This window comes from Narcine bancroftii, chromosome 5, assembly GCF_036971445.1.
Source record: "Narcine bancroftii isolate sNarBan1 chromosome 5, sNarBan1.hap1, whole genome shotgun sequence".
In the NCBI taxonomy this organism is placed as follows: domain Eukaryota; kingdom Metazoa; phylum Chordata; class Chondrichthyes; order Torpediniformes; family Narcinidae; genus Narcine; species Narcine bancroftii.
In genome coordinates, this window is record NC_091473.1 from 247,046,757 (window position 1) to 247,065,285 (window position 18,529).

The window sequence follows — 18,529 nt, forward strand, 5'->3', positions numbered from 1 at the left end:
CCTGATTTGAACCCAGGACACTGGCGCTGTAAATAGCATCACACTAACTGCTACCCTGCCCTCCATAAATCTTCGTCCGCGAAGCCAAGCCAAAGAAAGAACTGCTACCCTAACTGTGCCACCCATGATATGAATGCTCCATTGCTGTGAATGAAACACATGGTGGTAGGCCCTCTCCCAACCACTCATTCACAGTCTCCTCAAGACTGATCCATTCTCGATCCCTAGTCTCCCGTGATCACTGTCCATCCAACCTATAAGCTTTCAGTTTTCCATCTCAGCTCAGATTTGCCCTTGCATAACCAGGAAGCAGATTTCCAATGAGACTCATCAGTTAAAGGATGAGAATGTGAGGATCGAGCTGCTAGAGGAAGCTATCGAGATGGACATAATTACATTTAAAATATATTTGGATGGATCCATGGATGGGAAAGGTTGAGAGGTTAGCTCGGAAGATTCATGGTCAGCATGGACAATTTGAGCTGAAGGGCATGTTTCCATGCTGTATAACTCTATGGCTAAAGTTGGCCATAGCAAACTCCCAACATTCTCTCCATAAATATCAGGGCCTATGTACTGACACCACGAGTTATAATTAGAAGGTGTGCAGCTCATATATCCTATCTATTGCATTATAATTCTTATCTATCCTCCTGCCTCTAATATATTTATAAAATGTTTTCAAATTCCTCTTAATTGAATTTTTACTTACCAAAATCCCATCTGTCATAAAAAGGATGACGGCGCCTACAACGTGGACCACAACAAAGGTACAAGGAGCTTTCTGAAGGTACAGAGCTTTGAGACAATTGGTCAGGGTGGCCGGTTCTGCAAATAGAAGTAAGAAAGAACAACTGGGTTGATTCAGGGATCGAGAATAACTCTGAACAATCCATCCTTCCACGCCACACAAACCTCAGCTTGAATCACACTCCAGATCGAGCATATTCTAACTCGCCACCGTGATCCCTGATGTTCAGTACAGTGGGTCCTCATCCACTGGTGCCTCCCTTCAATGCATTTTTAATATTTGAGAAGACGATCTTTTAATGAAGCACTGAGGAAATGGCTCATTCCATTTTACTGGAGCCGACTGATTACGCTGAAAAATTCTTGCCGTGGGCTCCCGTGAAACCTGCCAACTTGGCACCATTTGCATGGGTTTATTTAACCATGAGAACCATGAATCCAGATGCTTTCATTTGCTGCACCCTCCCTGCCTTTGTATTTTCTGGTCCTACAAACTTTCAATCTCTTCACATGTGTAATTTTGGACTCTTTACAACTCCACAATTGCCTTCAACTGCTCAAAGTTTGAGCCATATCATTCCCTCCCAAAATTTCTCTAACTCTGCCCCTCTTAGCCGAGGCGCTTATTTAAAGCTCTCTCTTTGACCAAACCTTTGCTGACTTGGGATCCCATATATGTTACTGTGTCAAATGTTCTTGAGACATTAAACCAGCAGGGAAAATAAACAAAAGAGACAGTGAGAGCTCAGTAAGGAAGTAAAATGGCGGCTCTGCTGGAGCTGGCTGCTGTTGGCGCAGACCCCGGAAAGCAAAGACAGAGCACTGTTCCGAGTAGTTCAACCACTCTGTCCTAATGCCAGTGGCCCTGTTTAGGCTTTAAATGGCCTGTTAAAGGAGCTGATAGTGTTTATAAATAAAATCCTGCAACCGCGAAGGTCTGTGCCAAAGTGGACCAGCGCAGGGTACCAGAAACGGGGAGAACATCTCTCTCCCCCCCCCCCCCCCCGGCCAAAAAACGAAGCATAGGAAATGACCAATGCAATGAATCAGTGAGGGTCTCAGCAGCTGAGATGCCGACACAGGCTGTGGGCGACTTACGGTCAGGGGACCCCCATGGGCTGCGGGCTGCTGGAGACTGAGAACCAAGCATTAGAACTGGGATTTGGGAAGGTGCTGAGGTGCAAGAAGAGGTTTCTGATCATATCAGGGATTTGGATCAGGAGCTCAGTCACTGATGAACAGAGGCTGCAGGAGCACTGGATACGAATCCACAGACACTCAGTGACTCGGAAGGGACTCCCTTTTGCTTCTCTTTCTCTCTTACTATAAGGGACACCAGGTGATACTAATGGCAGCTCTTTGTCTGCCTTGTGGCAAAAGATAATTTTCAGTGGTATTATATATTCTGTACATGGCAATAAATGAATCTTGAATAGGAAGAACACTGTGACGTAGTTAACAGAGGTGCTGCCTCACAGCCCCAGAAACCAGGGTTCAATCCTTATCTCGGATGCTGTCTGTGTGTCCTCTAATGCTCTGGTTTCCTCCCACATCTTGAAGATGTGCAGGTTGGTAGGTTAACAGACCACTGTAAACTGCCCCTAATGTGTAGGTGAGTGGTAGAATCTGGCAGGAGTTGATGGGAAAATGAGATTAATGTAGGATTGGTGTAAATTGATGGTTGGTGTGGACTCAATAAACCAAAGCCCTGTTTCCATGCTATATCTTTCAATTTCATGAAAAATAGGTATGTGGGTGTAAGGAAAGGAAGCTTTAGATTGTTGAGTAGGTTTATAGAGGTCAGCATAGCATCATGGGCTTAAGGGCCTGGACTGAGCAGTAATGTTTTATATTTTGCTGTTACATTTAGATGATAAACAGATTTGCATTGGTATAGTTCCTTTTACAAGTTTACTCCAGTACATTTGAAGGGAAACACCAGCACTTTATTAACAACCATGCTGACCTGTCAGAATTCCCCAAAATGTCCAGAACTAAACATGGTGTAATCACTGCATCCAAGTCATTCGTAGCAATCTCCCACAGACAGCAGCTTGAAAACCAAACCAAGTTGCTCTAGGTTGAGCACAATAAATGTTAAGGGTTATGGGAAACAGGTAGGAAAATGGAGCAGAGGGAAAGTTCAGATTGGTCATTATATTGAATGGCAGAACACGAGAATGGTTTAGCTCACGGAGGAGAGGTGGGGCAGACTCCATGGGCCGAATGGCCTACCTCTGTTCCTTCATCTTGTGAACTGGCTCAAGGGTGCAGTTCCTTTCTCCATGAAAATTGCAGAAGGTAGCACTAAAATATTCCCTGTTCATCTAAATCAACTGTGGCTCACGTGGCTACAAATACAGGTTTGGCTGCCTGAGGGAATCACATTAGGAATACAATGGCCAGATGAAAATGTCATGGAAGCAATAAATAATGGATTCCTAAATGATTGCATCATCAAATACCTCTGCTAGAAGCTACTCCAGAATCTGAAATGGAGACTCGTGATTTAAAAACACAAGGCTGGAGAAACTCAGCAGGTCAAACAGTTTATATAGCAAAGATAAAGAGACAGAACCAATGCTTCAGGCTTGAGTCCTGTCAAGGAATATCATACATCTTTATGAAGGGCTCAAGCGTCGGTTCTGTCTCTTTATCTTTGCTAAATAAAGGACACTGTTTGACCTGCTGAGTTTCTCTAGCCTTGGGTTTTTACTTCAACCCCGGTGTCTGCAGACCTTTGCGTTTTACTCTTTGTGACTTGGTCTCTGGATGCTAACAGGCTTTCATTACTGCCTGGTTTCCTCCTCTGAATGACATTTTGTAGGTACCTGGATAGGGATTTAGAGGGACATGGGCCAAATGCAGGCAAATGGGACTTGCTTGGAAGGAATAAACAAGTTGTGCTGAAGGGCCTGTCCAATTATGACTCTAATGGTCTCGGCCAATCAGAAAAGATGCAACAACAATCCAGTGATCCTGTGGCCACTGCTGAAATTTTTCTTAAATTGCAGACAATAAACTGAATTCCACAACTGTCAAGGTGGAATTTGAACAAGGGTGTATGCTACTAGCTGACGCATTTAACCACCCATCTTCAACACCTCTGACAAAGTTTGCAGCTTCTCCATTGAGATGGAAACAATCTGTTTGGGGAAATTAGCTGAAGAATCACACTGAATGCTAACGATGTCTATTTGCTTCTGCACATGTTCTAACTTTAATGAAAAAGAACTGCTGTCTCATGTACATTTAAGCTTTATTTTCTCTGGCTGTTTCAAGTTTATCTAAACTGCAGTTGTGTCCCATTCAAAGCATGTTGGCAACCATGCTCAATAAAACAATCGGCCATACAAGGGGTTGGGGGGGGGGGGGAGCTTGGTGTTACCAGTGGGAAAGGCAATATCAGCAAATATCATGGGAACCTCATTGCATCTTGGGTGAATGTATTCTTGGAAGTTTCGCTGTAATGCTACTTCACAAATTTGAGCAGAAGAGCCAAGGCAAATATTCCTGCTCCAGACTGAGGAATACTGCACAGTCAAGGTTGGCATTTGTCAGATGAAATGTCTGTCCTCGACCCTGTGTGCATGCAAGTGATTCTGTCATTCTACTTATGTCCTGACTGGTATTTTAATTTTTTTTAAATTCAGACATATAGCATGGTAACAGGCCCTTCCAGCCCACGAGCCCCTGCTACCCAATTAATCGACAACCCCAGTATTTTTTTTTAATGGTGGGAGGAAACTCCACACAGACACGATAAGAACGTACAAACTCCTTACAGACAGCGCTGGATTCGAACCTCGTTCCCGGTCGCTGTGCTATAGCCATTTTGTGCTATTCACTACGCTCACTGTATTGCCCCTCTACACTAAGTTGAGAGAAACTCATTCATTCAGTTTATCTGGACATTGTCACATTGCTCTTTGAAGGAATGTCCTGTATGTAAATTGACTGCCATTTATTTTACATTACACTTCCCAAGTACTTTATTAGACCCAAGACCATGAAAGGTAATATATAAATGCAGATTTCAGACTCCTAAATATATTGTTCTCTCTTGTTGTCCATTGGTTTTCAAACAGGGAAGAGTTAGCTGGGGAAGTGGCTTCAATGATCTTTCTTTGGCTTGGCTTCGCGGACGAAGATTTATGGAGGGGTAAATGTCCACGTCAGCTGCAGGCTCATTTGTGGCTGACAAGTCCGATGTGGGACAGGCAGACACGGATGCAGCGGATGAAATGTATGATTATATGCAATTAATGTGGAGAAACCGAAAATGAATTTCTCCAAAATGGGACAGGAAAAAAGAAATTGGATACCACTCATCTGGGAAACTTTCATATGTTAAGTGTGTTGAAATTGCTGTGAGATAGTAATGGATCAAATCTGATCCCATGGGAAATTTGAGACTTTTAATTGTAATGTGACTGTAGATGTTTTTATAACTATATAACCATTTACAGTACGGAAACAGGCCATATCGGCCCTTCTAGTCCACAGAGATCTACGTGAAACTTCACAAGTTCCACCTATCCACTCTGTTGCCCATAACCCTCTAATCTCCTCTTAAATGACAATTGACCCTGCAGCAACTATCTCTTCCAGAAGATCATTCCACTCAGCCACCACTCTGAGTGAAGAAGTATCCTCTTACATTAGTCCTAAAGTTTTCCCCCTAACCCTTAACTTATGACCTCTTGTTCCAATCTCCCCTACCCTCAGGGGAAAGCCTATTCACTTCTACTCTAATCTATTCCCTTCATAATTTTAAATGCCTCTTTCAAATCCCCTCTCAACCTTCTACGCTCCAATGAATAAAGTCCCAGTCTATTCAATCTTTCTCCGTATTCAAGATACTGCAATCCAGGGAACATTTTCGAAAACCTTCTTTGCACCCTCTCTACCTTATTTATATCCTTCCTATTATTTGGAGACCAGAACTGCACACAATACTCCAAATTTGGCCTCGCCAATGCCTTAAACAGTCTCAACATCACCTCCCAGCTCCTATATTCTATGCTGTGATTTATAAAGGCCAGCATACCAAAAGCCTTCTTCACCACCCTATCTATGTGGGAATCCACCTTCAAGGAATGCTGAACCATTATTCCAAGATCCCTCTGCTCCTTTGCATTCCTCAATGCTCTCCCCTTCACTGCATTTCCATTATTCCTCCAAAAATGAAGCACCTCACACTTATCTACATTAAACTCCATCTGCCACCTTTCAGCCCACTCTTCCAAACAGTCCAAATATTTCTGTAGTCCATGAAAACCACCTATTTTGGTATCGTCCGCATATTTACTCACCCAATTTACCACACTGTCATCCAAATCATTAACATAAATTACAAACAACAAAGGACCCAACACCTGATGCACACTGCTCGTTACTAGCCTCTATCTAGACAGACAGCTGTCCACCATGACTCTCTGATGCCTGTCTTCCAGCCACCGCTGAACCTATCTGACTATCTCTATATTAATCCCTATAGACTGAACCTTCCTCACTAACTTTTCATGTGGGACCTTATCGAGAGCCTTATTAAAATCCAAATAGACCACATCAACTGCTCTACCTTCATCAACTTTTCTGGTCACCTCTTCAAAAAATTCAACAAGATTTATCAAATACAGCTTTCTCCTCACAAAACCCATGTTGGGTGTCCCTGATCAATCCGTGCCTTTCAAGATATTTATACATATTATCCATAAAAATTCCTTCCATTAGTTTCCCCACCACCGATGTCAAACTTACTGGTCGATAATTGCTTGGCCTACATCCTGTGTGCCCTTTTTAATCAATGGAACCACGACTGCAACCTGCCAATCCCTTGGCACCACACCCTCCTCCACGAGTGGAGTAGAGCTGGAATGAGGGGGAGGGGGAATGAGGAGAGCAGGTTAGCAGGATTGGGCCATGAAGGTGAAATGTTTGTATTTTATATTTTGCTGTGATAGGACAAACCAGTTTTGAATGGTTTGGCTGAAGGCAAATTAAATTACAAAACTGTATTGCAAAAGCAGTCAGGGTGAGGTCATTCGATTACAGATGAATGAGGGTGTTCAGTCCCACACAGATGCACTTAACCCCTCAGCAACCTCCTCCCCTCCAATCAGATATTCTTATCACTGTGGGCTAAATAACCAAGACATACTCTCTGTATATTTGTGGCTAAATATTTGTCATCAACTGACACTAATACTGTACCTCATCATTCCAGGTGGAAAGTTTACAGTAAATAGTAATTTGTATTTCCTGCCTTTCCACCTCATCTCTCACCCCTATAGTTTCCTCCAATCCAAAGACAGTGACGCCTACAGGAAACACTGGCGTGTTGGCTATTTCATAATGCTTCTTTGACAAAGTGGTTGATCACATCTCCAAGTACCTCATGTGGGCTGGGCGCCAAATTTTGTTCTCACACAGGATGAAGGTGCTGGGGCACTTAGACCAATTGCCACACAATCATCGTTAAAGCATTTGACTTTATTTTTGAAAGTTGTCCCAACTCTACCTCTTCCCTCTAGTCTTGATAAAGGGTCCAAAATCAAAGTGTTTGGCCAACCATTTCTAACTACAGATCTGCCGAGTTCCTCCAGCAGTACTTTGGCTGTTCAAGATTCCAGCAGCCACAACTGTGTTTCTCTCTTTTAACTATATCCATTCACTGGTTATCACAGGGTAGGAACCCATTCTAATATTCCCGTTTTGAGGACACCCCAAAGAACTCAGCATTATGTACCGATACTAAATAGCAAACATGGCAGTCAGGAGTAAAACAAAAATCTGCAGACACCGTGGTTGAAGTAAAAACATTAAGCTGGAGAAACTCAGCAGGTAAAACAAACGGTGTACTTTATATAGCAACAATAAAAATACCTAACCAATGATTCAAGCTTGTGCCCTTTATCAAGGTATGGAAAAATGTTGGTAGGTGCCTGAGTAAGAGTAGGGTGGGCGGTGTGATCGCAAAGGTTGGAGAAGGGAGGGAGGGCATAACAGCAAGCATGGAGAGGAGAGATGGCTGGGTGCATAGAGAGGGAAGAAGGAGAGGTATGATGTAGATGTTCAAATGCTTGAACAAAAGATAGATCTGGTGGAAAAAGAAATAGAGGAGCAGGGATGTTCAAAGGAAGAATGCCAGAGTTTAAGGCATTGGTAGTTGGTGGCAAAGGCACTCATTGTGGAGCAATTCAATTCAGGCACAAGATACAAGAACAAAAGTAAGTTGCTCTGCACTGCAATCCCATCATTAATGAATGAACCTCCCTTCTGGCTGACTAAAGGTAACTATTGACGACTTGGACATCTCATGGCTGATTACAAACCACCCCCCCCACCCCCCCAACCACCACAGAGTCATATACTGCATGTAACAAAACATAGCAGACATTCACAAGTTATTGACAAAATATACCGGAGGTATTTTGAAAACACATTTCAAGATTATCCATCTCATTCATCTTTCCTAGTCATCAATGAAGAAAATTTACCATCCAGCTCTAGCTTCACCAGTTCTCACTTGCCTCAACAATCAAATTGTGCCAGAATTTTTAATGCAGATGTTAGTGGGTGGTGTTGGGAAGTGTTGAAGATGGGGTAATAGGGCTAGCACGGTTTTTAAACAAGGTTTTTGTGCATGGGTGAGTTTTTGGCTTGGTTTTTAGCCTGCTAAAAGAGGGCAGCACTGAGCTTGGTGGCAGTGGGTGAATAGCACACTGGCAGACATCGGAGATGCCCCACCAGTTGAGGCCAGGAATGAATGATGCCCAGTATCAAGAACCCACACTCCTGCAAGTCTTAGTGCAGCCATTCTTAATAGAGGCCATGTGCCATCGTACTCTTTGAGGGTCACAGGACATTAAAGGGGCCACAGTTTTTTTTGCAGTCGGAGAGAAATATCAAAGAAACCAACTAAACTTGACTACTTCACAGGGAAGGGGGCCTATAAACTTTGAGCTGAGTCCTAAGGGGGCCATAGCTTTTAAAAAGGTTGAGTATGGCTGCCTTATTGCATGCTGTGTGGGGTTGACAGGTATTGTGAAAGATTATAGAGAGATTTGGTGATTTGAGAACACAACTTCAAATCACTTTTGCATTGTAGAATGTTGTTAAGGTAACCTCTGCAGGGCAGCAGAAAACTGGGAGTCTGTCCACTATTTGAGGAGACGACCCTATGGGATGTTGAACATGGACCAGTCAGGGGCTCTGTGGCTGAAGAACACACAGGCAGTGGGCTGTTGTGACTGGGCAAGGAACCCATGCAAGGTGTGGGCTGCTGGTGACTTGTGGTCAAAGGACTCACACAAGGCTGCAGACTGCTGGAAACTTGCTGAAGGGGTACCAGATATTGGAACCAGGATGTGAGAGGGATCTTGAGACCCCTAGTGCATTGAAGGTTTTCTGATCTTGTCGGAGGTTTGCAACTGGAGCACGGTTTGGGCTGAAGTCTGTGTGGCTGAGGAGGCTGCAGGAAGACTGGAGGAAAATTCACAAACACAGCGACTCTGAAGGGACTCTCTTTTGCTTCTCTTTCTCTGACTGTGAGGGGTATCGGGCAATTTCTGCTGATGAATCTTTGCCTCATGGCAGACTAAATAAAACATGTAATATTACACAAAATTCTATTACATGACAGTAAAAGAATCTTGAATCTTATCCAAGAATTATAATTCAGATCAGCAATAGGCCCAATGAACAAACTATTGGAATAAAATTACTGTCCAAGTGCAACATGCACTTGTCAACGTGTTATAGGTAACTGATTCATAGCTTTCATTGAGTAAACTAAATGCAAATTATCATGTTGTGGTCTCCAATTGTAGGCAGTGATCCACAGCAGTGGTGACCACACACACACCACTGCACTCAGGAGATGCTGGCAGTGTTCAAGAGAGCAATGGATGGGCCAAGGGGAGATGTGGAGTTTTAATCATGGAGAATTTTAATCTTCATTTACCTTTCTCATTCTCATTTTTATTTCCATTTAATGTAAAATGAAAGTTTTATTGGCAATCGTCCATCTGATACTGTGGCATCTAGTCAAATCTTTCTCATGTTAGTTTCTCATGGAATAATTAACCTAGTTTATTTCTCACTGTTGATCAGAATATCTCAAAGATAATACATTTGAGTTCTGGAGAAGAGTCTTTGACTGGAAATGTAAACAGTCTCTCTTTCCACTGAGTGTTTCCAGCATTTTCTGTTCTTATTCCCAAGTGCTGGAGACATACCAGTCAGCTAATACGCAGCAAGATCTCCAAGAGTGCTGCAATTGCCAAATGCTCTGCAGGCCGAGTATTTGGCGGAGACAAGTGAGATAATTTGCCCGTTTGATACAGAATCTTTTACCTTCAGCCAACCATGCAGCACTTCCTTGGTGTCACCCTCAATTACATGCTACAATGGAACACTGTCTGGGCTCGTGGAGTACTGTTCCCGACATGAGACGAGGCATACGTATACATGCAATGCTAGCACTGTTTCACATCTTTGTGGCTTTCACCTTACCAACCTTGATCATCCAGGGTCTTCTCCTGCATTGATGTTAATCTGTCCATTTGCAGGTCTGGGGGCAATTCCTCAGCTGGCAAGAGGGGTGCCTTTTTCTTGCTGCAGCAGCCCCAAATCCTTGTTTACACATCAGGAAAAGTACAGCCACAGGCACTGGCAACTGCAGAGAAAAGGACAAAGATTGAACTAACTCTTCCAGTGAAATACCTTGTCTGCCTTGAGCCATATCAGAATCAGAATTGATTATCACCAACGTGTCATGAGATTCATTGTTTTGTGGTAAATCACCTTATAAAATAAATAAAAATAGTGCAAGAAAAATTCATAGTCAGTGTCTGTGGTTCATTGTTCAATCAGGAATCTGATGGCAGAGGGGAAGAAGCTGTCCTTGTGCTGCTAAGTGCTCGTCTTCAGGCTCCTGTACCTTTCTCCCCCACCCCACCCCTTTCCCCGATGACAGCAGAGTGAAGAGGACATAGTCTGGGTGGTGGGGGCTGCTTTCTTAAGATGGAGTGAAATCTGGTGCCCACGATGTCACAGCCTGAGTTAACATCCTTCTGGAGTTTTTAAACTTGTCCTGAGCGTTGGCATCTCTGTACCAGGCAGTGATGCAACTGGTCAGAACGCTCACTACGGTCCACGTGTAGAAGTTTTCAAGAGTTTTCAGTGACGTATCAAATCTCCACAAACATTTCACAAAGTATAGCTACTGGCAAGCCTTCTTCACGATTGCATCAATAGACCAAGGATCCTTCCCTTGCAGAGTTGCACGAAAGTCAGAATCCCCCTTCCTTACTGGAGAGATTGTACACATACTTGGCTTTCCCAGGGGAAGGTGAGACAAAGGATCTTTAATTGCACAAGGAATGGTCATGGCTGGGATGAGGTTTTCTGCTGAACTGCAAGAGGGTTTTAATCTTCTGATTATTATCTCATAACCGCTGCTGGAAATGGATCAGGTACATCATGGGTACAGCAATGAAGGTCACTGCACTGAGTGGCTGGTGGGTCTTATATTGAGCAATGTACTCACACTTCAATATTTCAGCTTACAGTGGCATTCCTTGGAATGGAGAAAGGGTGACAATAGGGCCTCCTCGTGACCTGAGCTGGATATCAAGTGCCCTCATGTACCCTTCCAGCTCAGCTCATCCTGTGCTGGAGTTCTGAGTGCTGAAGTGAAGCAAAGGTGCCATGAAAAATGCAGGTACAAACATAACTGCAGCCATTACTACATCGGTCACTCGGGATTGCAGCAGACATTTCAGCTTCTCCCCGATCCATAAATTGGGAAGAACATCCGGAAGTGTCTGACTTTTGCATGATATTTTGCTACAAATATATTCTAATTCGGCCATCCTGTTTCAGGATCAAGTGGTCATAGAAGAGGTAAAAATACTAAGCTGGAGAAACTCAGCAGGTCAAACAGTGTCTTTTATGTCTCACTTTCTTTGGCTTGGCTTCGCAGACGAAAATTTATGGAGGGGTAATGTCCACATCAGCTGCAGGCTCATTTGTGGCTGACAAGTCCGATGCGGGTCAGGCAGACACAGTTGCAAGGGAAAATTGGTTGGTTGGGGTTGGGTGTTGGGTTTTTCCTCCTTTGTCTTTTGTCAGTGAGGTGGGCTCTGCGGTCTTCTTCCAAGGAGGTTTCTGCCCGCCGAACTGTGAGGCGCCAAGATGCACGGTTTGAGGCGATATCAGCCCACTGGCTGATATCTTTAGGCAGTCCTTGTACCTCTTCTTTGGTGCACCTCTGTCTCGGTGGCCAGTGGAGAGCTCGCCATATAACACGATCTTGGGAAGGCGGTGGTCCTCCATTCTGGAGACGTGACCCACCCAGCACAGTTGGATCTTCAGCAGCATGGATTTGATGCTGTCGGCCTCTGCCATCTCGTGTACTTCGATGTTGGTGATGAAGTCGCTCCAATGAATGTTGAGGATGTAGCGGAGACAACGCTGGTGGAAGCGTTCTAGGAGCCATAGGTGATGCCGGTCGAGGACCCATGATTTGGAGCCGAACAGGAGTGTGGGTATGACAACGGCTCTGTATATGCTAATCTTTGTGAGGTTTTTCAGTTGGTTGTTTTTCCAGACTCTTTTGTGTAGTCTTCCAAAGGCGCTATTTGCCTTGGCGAGTTTGTTGTCTATCTCGTTGTCAATTCTTGCATCCGATGAAATGGTGCAGCCGAGATAGGTAAACTGGTTGACCATTTTGAGTTTTGTGTGAAGGTAGGCGGTGGCCCCGATCCGGGCAAAAGCAAGGGGGAGGCGGCGGCCCCGGCCTCGGTAGAGTGAGGCAGGCAGTGGCCCCGGTCCGGGCAGAAGCGAGGGGGAGGCAGTGGCCCCGGCCTCGGCAGAGCGAAGCAGGCGGAGGCCCCGGTCCGGGCAGAAGCGAGGGGGAGGCGGTGGCCCCGGCCTCGGCAGAGCGAAGCAGGCGGAGGCCCCGGTCCGGGCAGAAAGAAGGAGGCAGCGGCTCCAGTCCGGGTACAGAGAAGGCAGCGGCGGCCCCGGTCCAGGCAGAGGGTAGGCGGGTGGCGGCCCCAGACCAAGCAGAAGGTAGGCTGCGGCAGCCCCGATCTGGGCAAAAGCGAGCGGGAGGTGGCAGCCCCGGTCCTTTATGTAGCAAAGGTAAAAGATACATAATCGACATTTCAGGCTTGAGCCCTTCATTAAGGTTTAGAAAAATGTCGGAAAGCATCCGAACAAACGAAGTGGGGTGGGGCATATAATAATACAGGTAGCCCTCAACTTACCACCCCATAATTGGGACCAAAGGATTGGTGGTAAATCAGATTTGCATGCCTTAATGAGGCATTAAAGCAATTTTTCAAAAAAATGAATCTTTAATGAAGAATCTCAGCATATGTACAGTATTTTTTTTTAAATAAATCGGTCACATGTGCGGGTGGACGTAACTCGCATAGGACGCAGGTTGATGACTACTTTTAGAATAATAAAATTATAGAATAGGTATGGACTTTTGATGCTCAGTAAAGCTCTCTGCTGCCCAAGTAAAAGCATGGGTCTATATTCTAATCTTAAGACAGTGTTCACTAATGGATAATTAAAAAAATCTGTATATGTTGTGCAGTTGAGCAGCAAGTCAACAGCCATCCCTAGGAGTTGGGGCTACACCTGTGGATCAAAATCTTGTAGACCTCTATTAAATTACCTTTCATCCTTCATCACTCCAAAATGAAAAGCCCGAGCTCTGTAATCCTTGCCTAGTAAGACCTATTTTCCAATCCAGGCAATATCTTGGTAAATCTCTGCACCCTCTTCATAGCTTCCATATCCTTCCTGTAATGAGGTGACCAGAACCGAACACAATACTTTAAGTGTGGCCTCACCAGAGATTTATAGAGCTACAACATGACTCCTGAACTCACTCCTCAACTAATTAAGATCAGCATACCATGGGCCTTCTTAACTATCCTATCAACAAGCATGGCAACCTGGAGAGTTTTAAGGCCCCTCTGTTCTTCGACACTGTTAAGTATCCTACCATTAACCATGTATTCAGCCTTCAGGTTTGATCTACCAAAATGTTTCACCTCATACCTATCTGGTTTGAACTTTATCTGCCATTCCCCCCCCCCCCCCCCAACTCTGTATCCTGTCTATAACTTTTTGTAACCTACGACAACCTTCAACACTAGCCACAATGCTTCCAACCTTCATATTATCTGCAAACTTACTGACCCATCCCTCTACTTCTTCATCCAGGTCATTTATAAAAATTACTATGAGCAGGGTTCCCCGAACAGATCCCTGCGAAACTCCATTAGCCACCGACCTCCAGGGTCTGGGTGAATTGAATATATTATATGTATAGGTGAGAATTTTTAAATCAAAGCATTGCTAGTAGAGTGAAACATGAAAGTCTGCAGGCTCTGCAATTATCGTCAAAACAGAGAAATACAGGAGGAACTCAGCTGGTCTTGTAGCATCCAAAGAGGTAAAGGGCTCAGGCTTGAAACATCAGACTGGCCGAGTTTCTCTAGCATTTCTGTGTTTTGATTGCTTCACTATTAATCAATGTTGGTCAGCAAGCATGGGGATGATGGGTGAACATCTGACAATAAAAGAAACAAACTGGCTTCAGTTGCAAGTTTACAGTGTACCTTGGCAAATGATGTAGGAAGGACACAATCCTTTTTTGAACAACAATGTGATGGTAATTCACTTCAAGCATTTACTTTTCTTGTTATTGGGAACATTAAATGCTCTACTTAAAACAAATATAAAGAATGCTTTGATCCCTTTTGCAGATACTTGAGTAATTAGAACAGCATGCTTGGTTCAAGGGAGGCTTTTAACAATGGTGGTTGGGACTAACTCAAGGACACAGATTTAAGATAATCAACAAAAAAAAGCAGAGGGGAGATGAAGAGATGAGTTTTTTTTTATAAACAGAAGAAGCTTCTTTGATCATGTACTATGGCCAAAGAAAAGTGGAAACATTCTCAAGTCACCTTTACTGCTCACATGGTAAAGATGAGATAGTGTTTCTCCAGGACCACAGAACATATTTATATAAATACAAGTTAGAATAGAAGTTAGACAAACAATGCACATGCATGAGAAGTATTCATACTGTGGTGCACTGTTAGCCAAAATCAGACCCACACAAGGTAAAGACTGTACAACAGGCTTTAATCCACAGAGACTTCCACAGAACCAGGCTGGCTGTAGCTGCAGTAACTGAGTGATGCTTCGTGAGGCCGGCGCAGGCTTATATCCCAGAGGGTGATTGACACCCGACCGGGTGGGGCTTGATCCCTTCAGGCCGACTGATTGACAGCCGGCCAGGTGTTGTCTTGTCCCCTTACCCTCCTGCAGGTACAGTGGTTGCCTCCTGCAGTAGGCTGGTGGGGTACCTCCACATTCACCCCCTTCAGCACCCTCAGTGCTGGCTCTGATACTCATTCAAATCAGAAATATAGCCTTTGAAGAAACCTAGTGGAATCAGAAACATAACTGAAGCCTGTGTGTCTTTCCCAGTGATTGAGTTCTCCATTTAAACAGGGGTTAGGAGGCACCTGCAAGCTCACATCAAGACACAAGAGCAACTTGTCCATGAACTACTCTTTGCAGACAATGCCGCTTTAGTTGCCCATTCAGAGCCAGCTCTTCAGCGTTTGACGTCCTGTTTTGCGGAAACTGCCAAAATGTTTGGCCTGGAAGTCAGCCTGAAGAAAACTGAGGTCCTCCATCAGTCAGCTCCCCACCATGACCACCAGCCACCCCCCACATCTCCATCAGGCACATTGAACTCAAAACAGTCAACCAGTTTACCTACCTCGGCTGCACCATTTCATTCGATGCAAGGATCAACAAAGAGATAGACAACAGACTCGCCAAGGCAAATAGCGCCTTTGGAAGACTGCACAGAAGAGTCTGGAAAAACAACCACATGAAGAAACACACAAAGATCAACGTGTACAGAGCCGTTGTCATACCCACGCTCCTGTTCGGCTCCGAATCATGGGTCCTCTACCGGCATAACCTACGGCTCGTAGAATGCTTCCATCAGTGCTGTCTCCGCTCCATCCTCAACATTCATTGAAATGACATCATCACCAACATCGAAGTACTCGAGCTGGCAGAGTCCGCAAGCATCGAATCCATGCTGCTGAAGACCCAACTGCGCTGGGTGGGTCACGTCTCCAGAATGGAGGACCATCGCCTTCCAAGATCATGTTCTATGGCGAGCTCTCCACTGGCCCCCGAGACAGAGGTGCACCCAAGAAGAGGTACAAGGACTACCTAAAGAAATCTCTTGGTGCCTGCCACATTGACCACTGCCAGTGGGCTGATATCGCCTCCAACCATGCATCTTGGCACCTCACAGTTCGGCGGGCAGCAACCTCCTTTGAAGAAGACCGCAGAGCCCACCTCACTGACAAAAGACAAAGGAGGAAAAACCCAACACCCAACCCACCAATTGTCCCTTGCAACTGTGCCTGCCTGTCCCGCATCGGACTTGTCAGTCACCAACGAGCCTACAGCAGACGTGGACATACCCCTCCATAGATCTTCGTCCGCGAAGCCAAGCCAAAGAAAGAAGGAGTTTAAACTTTACTAGAGTGGGAATAGACTGGATGTTGGAAGTTCTGCTTTGCTGAGTGGTTTGTGAGCACCAGGCAATGTGGTGGATGTCAGAATGTTTTCACGAAGCAGATGCACCAGCTCATGACGGGCACGGAGATTGCAGAGTATTGAATTGTTTCATTGTCACATGTACTGACATACAGTACAAAAGCTTTGTTTTGTGTGCTATGCAGGCAAGTCAACTAATTCAGCAGGTAAGGCAGTATCAAAAAAATAAACTGTGTAGGGACTAGCTTTAAAAATACTGCAGGGCAGAGGGAAAAGTAGTTACAAAGCAGTAGAAGGTCATCGTCTTTTGCCAGTGAGAGATCTACATAAGAGTTTAATAACAGTAGGAAAGAAACAGTGCTGAAATAGGGCAGTACATTCCATCAAACATATTTATCTTCTGCCCAATGGAAGAGGAGAGAAGAAAGTACGAGTGGTATAGGATCAGTCATTAACTATGTTTGCAGCTTTCCCAAGGCAGTGGGAGGTACAGAAAGAGTCAATGCAGAGGAGGTTGGTTTGCATATATGGAAGGTCTTTAGAGATATCATTTGGTGCATAGATGACCTCAACGGATTTGGAATGCCTGACGAGGTTGGAGAGGAATTTTTCCAGATTAATGATCTGAGAAAATTGTTGCCTTTTTTTGCCTCATCCAGGAGATCACATGGTTGTGGAAGTGGGTGCGAGTGGGTGCGAGTTAGGGAAGTTACGGACGCCGGCTAGCATAGTTTATAACTTGATGTGTCATGGCGTCCTTTTCAAATGTTACAAAACCCTTAATTCATATTGTACTCACATTGATCAGAGCCATGATCCAAAAGGCGTAGGACACATTTGAGATGAAAAGACCATTGGTCTCCAGACCGATGTCAGTTTCATTCATCGTATGGTGGGTTAACAAGGAATTTCGAATGTGCCTCAAATCAGTGGCTGTCCCATTGGAAGTGAGGTTGTTCTGCACACAGTTTGTTTCGGAGAGAAAAGGATCTGCAATCATGGGACTGAGGAATGCACCAAAACCAACACAGAAGTGGAGGACCTGTCAGGACAAGGTGAGAGAACTTCACGTACAAGCCAAGGGACGTCACCAATCAATGAAGGCAAAGTAACAATATCACAGCTCAGCGACAGGGCCATCAGCTCACCACGTCTGTGCCAGATTGGACCTAAACGTAGACACACTGCATGGTAACAGGTCCTTCTAGCCCACGAGCTGGTGCTGTCCAAAATACCCCAACTATCCCCGCACGTTTTTGGAGGGTGAGAGACCGGAACATCCTGAGGAAATCCACGCAGACAAGGGGAGAACGTACAAGCTCCTGATAGACTGCGTCAGATTCGAACCCGGGTCTCTGGTGCTATAACAACATTGTGCTCACCACCTGCTGCCAAGTTTTGCCTCAATGCCAATTTAAATTAATACCATCTGCCTGCACCTGATCTGTATCCCTCCATCCTCTGATGTTCATATGCCTGTCTAAATGCCTCAGAAATGTTCCTATCATTTCTGCTTCCACCACATCCAGAGCCAGCATGTTCCAGGCATCTACCACTCTCTGTAGGTGACGTCAACAGGGGGGGGGGGGGGGGGGGCGGGGGGGGAACTTTCATCGTACATCACCTTTAAAATCTTTCCTGCTTTCACCGTACATCCCGTACATCTATGCCCTCCAGTATTTGACGTTTCCACCCTGGGAAAAAGGCCAACATCTATTCTCTCTCTCATAACTTTAAAATACTTCTATCAGGCTGCCTTTGATCTCTAACACAGAAAAAAAATTGGTTTGGCCATCTTCTCTTTGCATCAACCAAGAACGTTTCAGGTCACTATATAATGGACTCAGTTTGGGTGGTAAAAGTAGCTGCATTGTGCCCAGGTTTGGTTTCTTACTCTAGGAAAGGCCATTCTTGCCTCCGGAGAGATATAACCCATGATTTAATGCTGAGACAAAAGGGTTATTCCTTTAGAAAATACTGAATGCAAGCTGCCTATGCTCCTTGGAGTTTAAAATGAGCAGTGATCTTATTGAAGCAGAACAAATTTAGAGAGCATGATAGAGGAGATGCTGAAAGGTTATTTTCCTTGAACAGAGAATGCTAATGTATTGCAATGGGAGTGTCGGGCAATGATAATTAATGCAAGATAAAT

The 18,529-nt window shown here is 44.7% G+C and overlaps 1 protein-coding gene across 1 annotated transcript in view; it reads right to left on the minus strand.

The window, feature by feature from the left end:
- Positions 1–18,529, minus strand: part of mfsd4aa (major facilitator superfamily domain containing 4Aa) — a 51,376-nt gene that overhangs the window by 10,304 nt on the left and 22,543 nt on the right. The window contains 4 exon segments of the mRNA XM_069941971.1: positions 713–828; positions 10,274–10,393; positions 10,396–10,432; positions 17,177–17,419. Coding sequence (XP_069798072.1) covers positions 713–828; positions 10,274–10,393; positions 10,396–10,432; positions 17,177–17,419 — 516 coding nt within the window.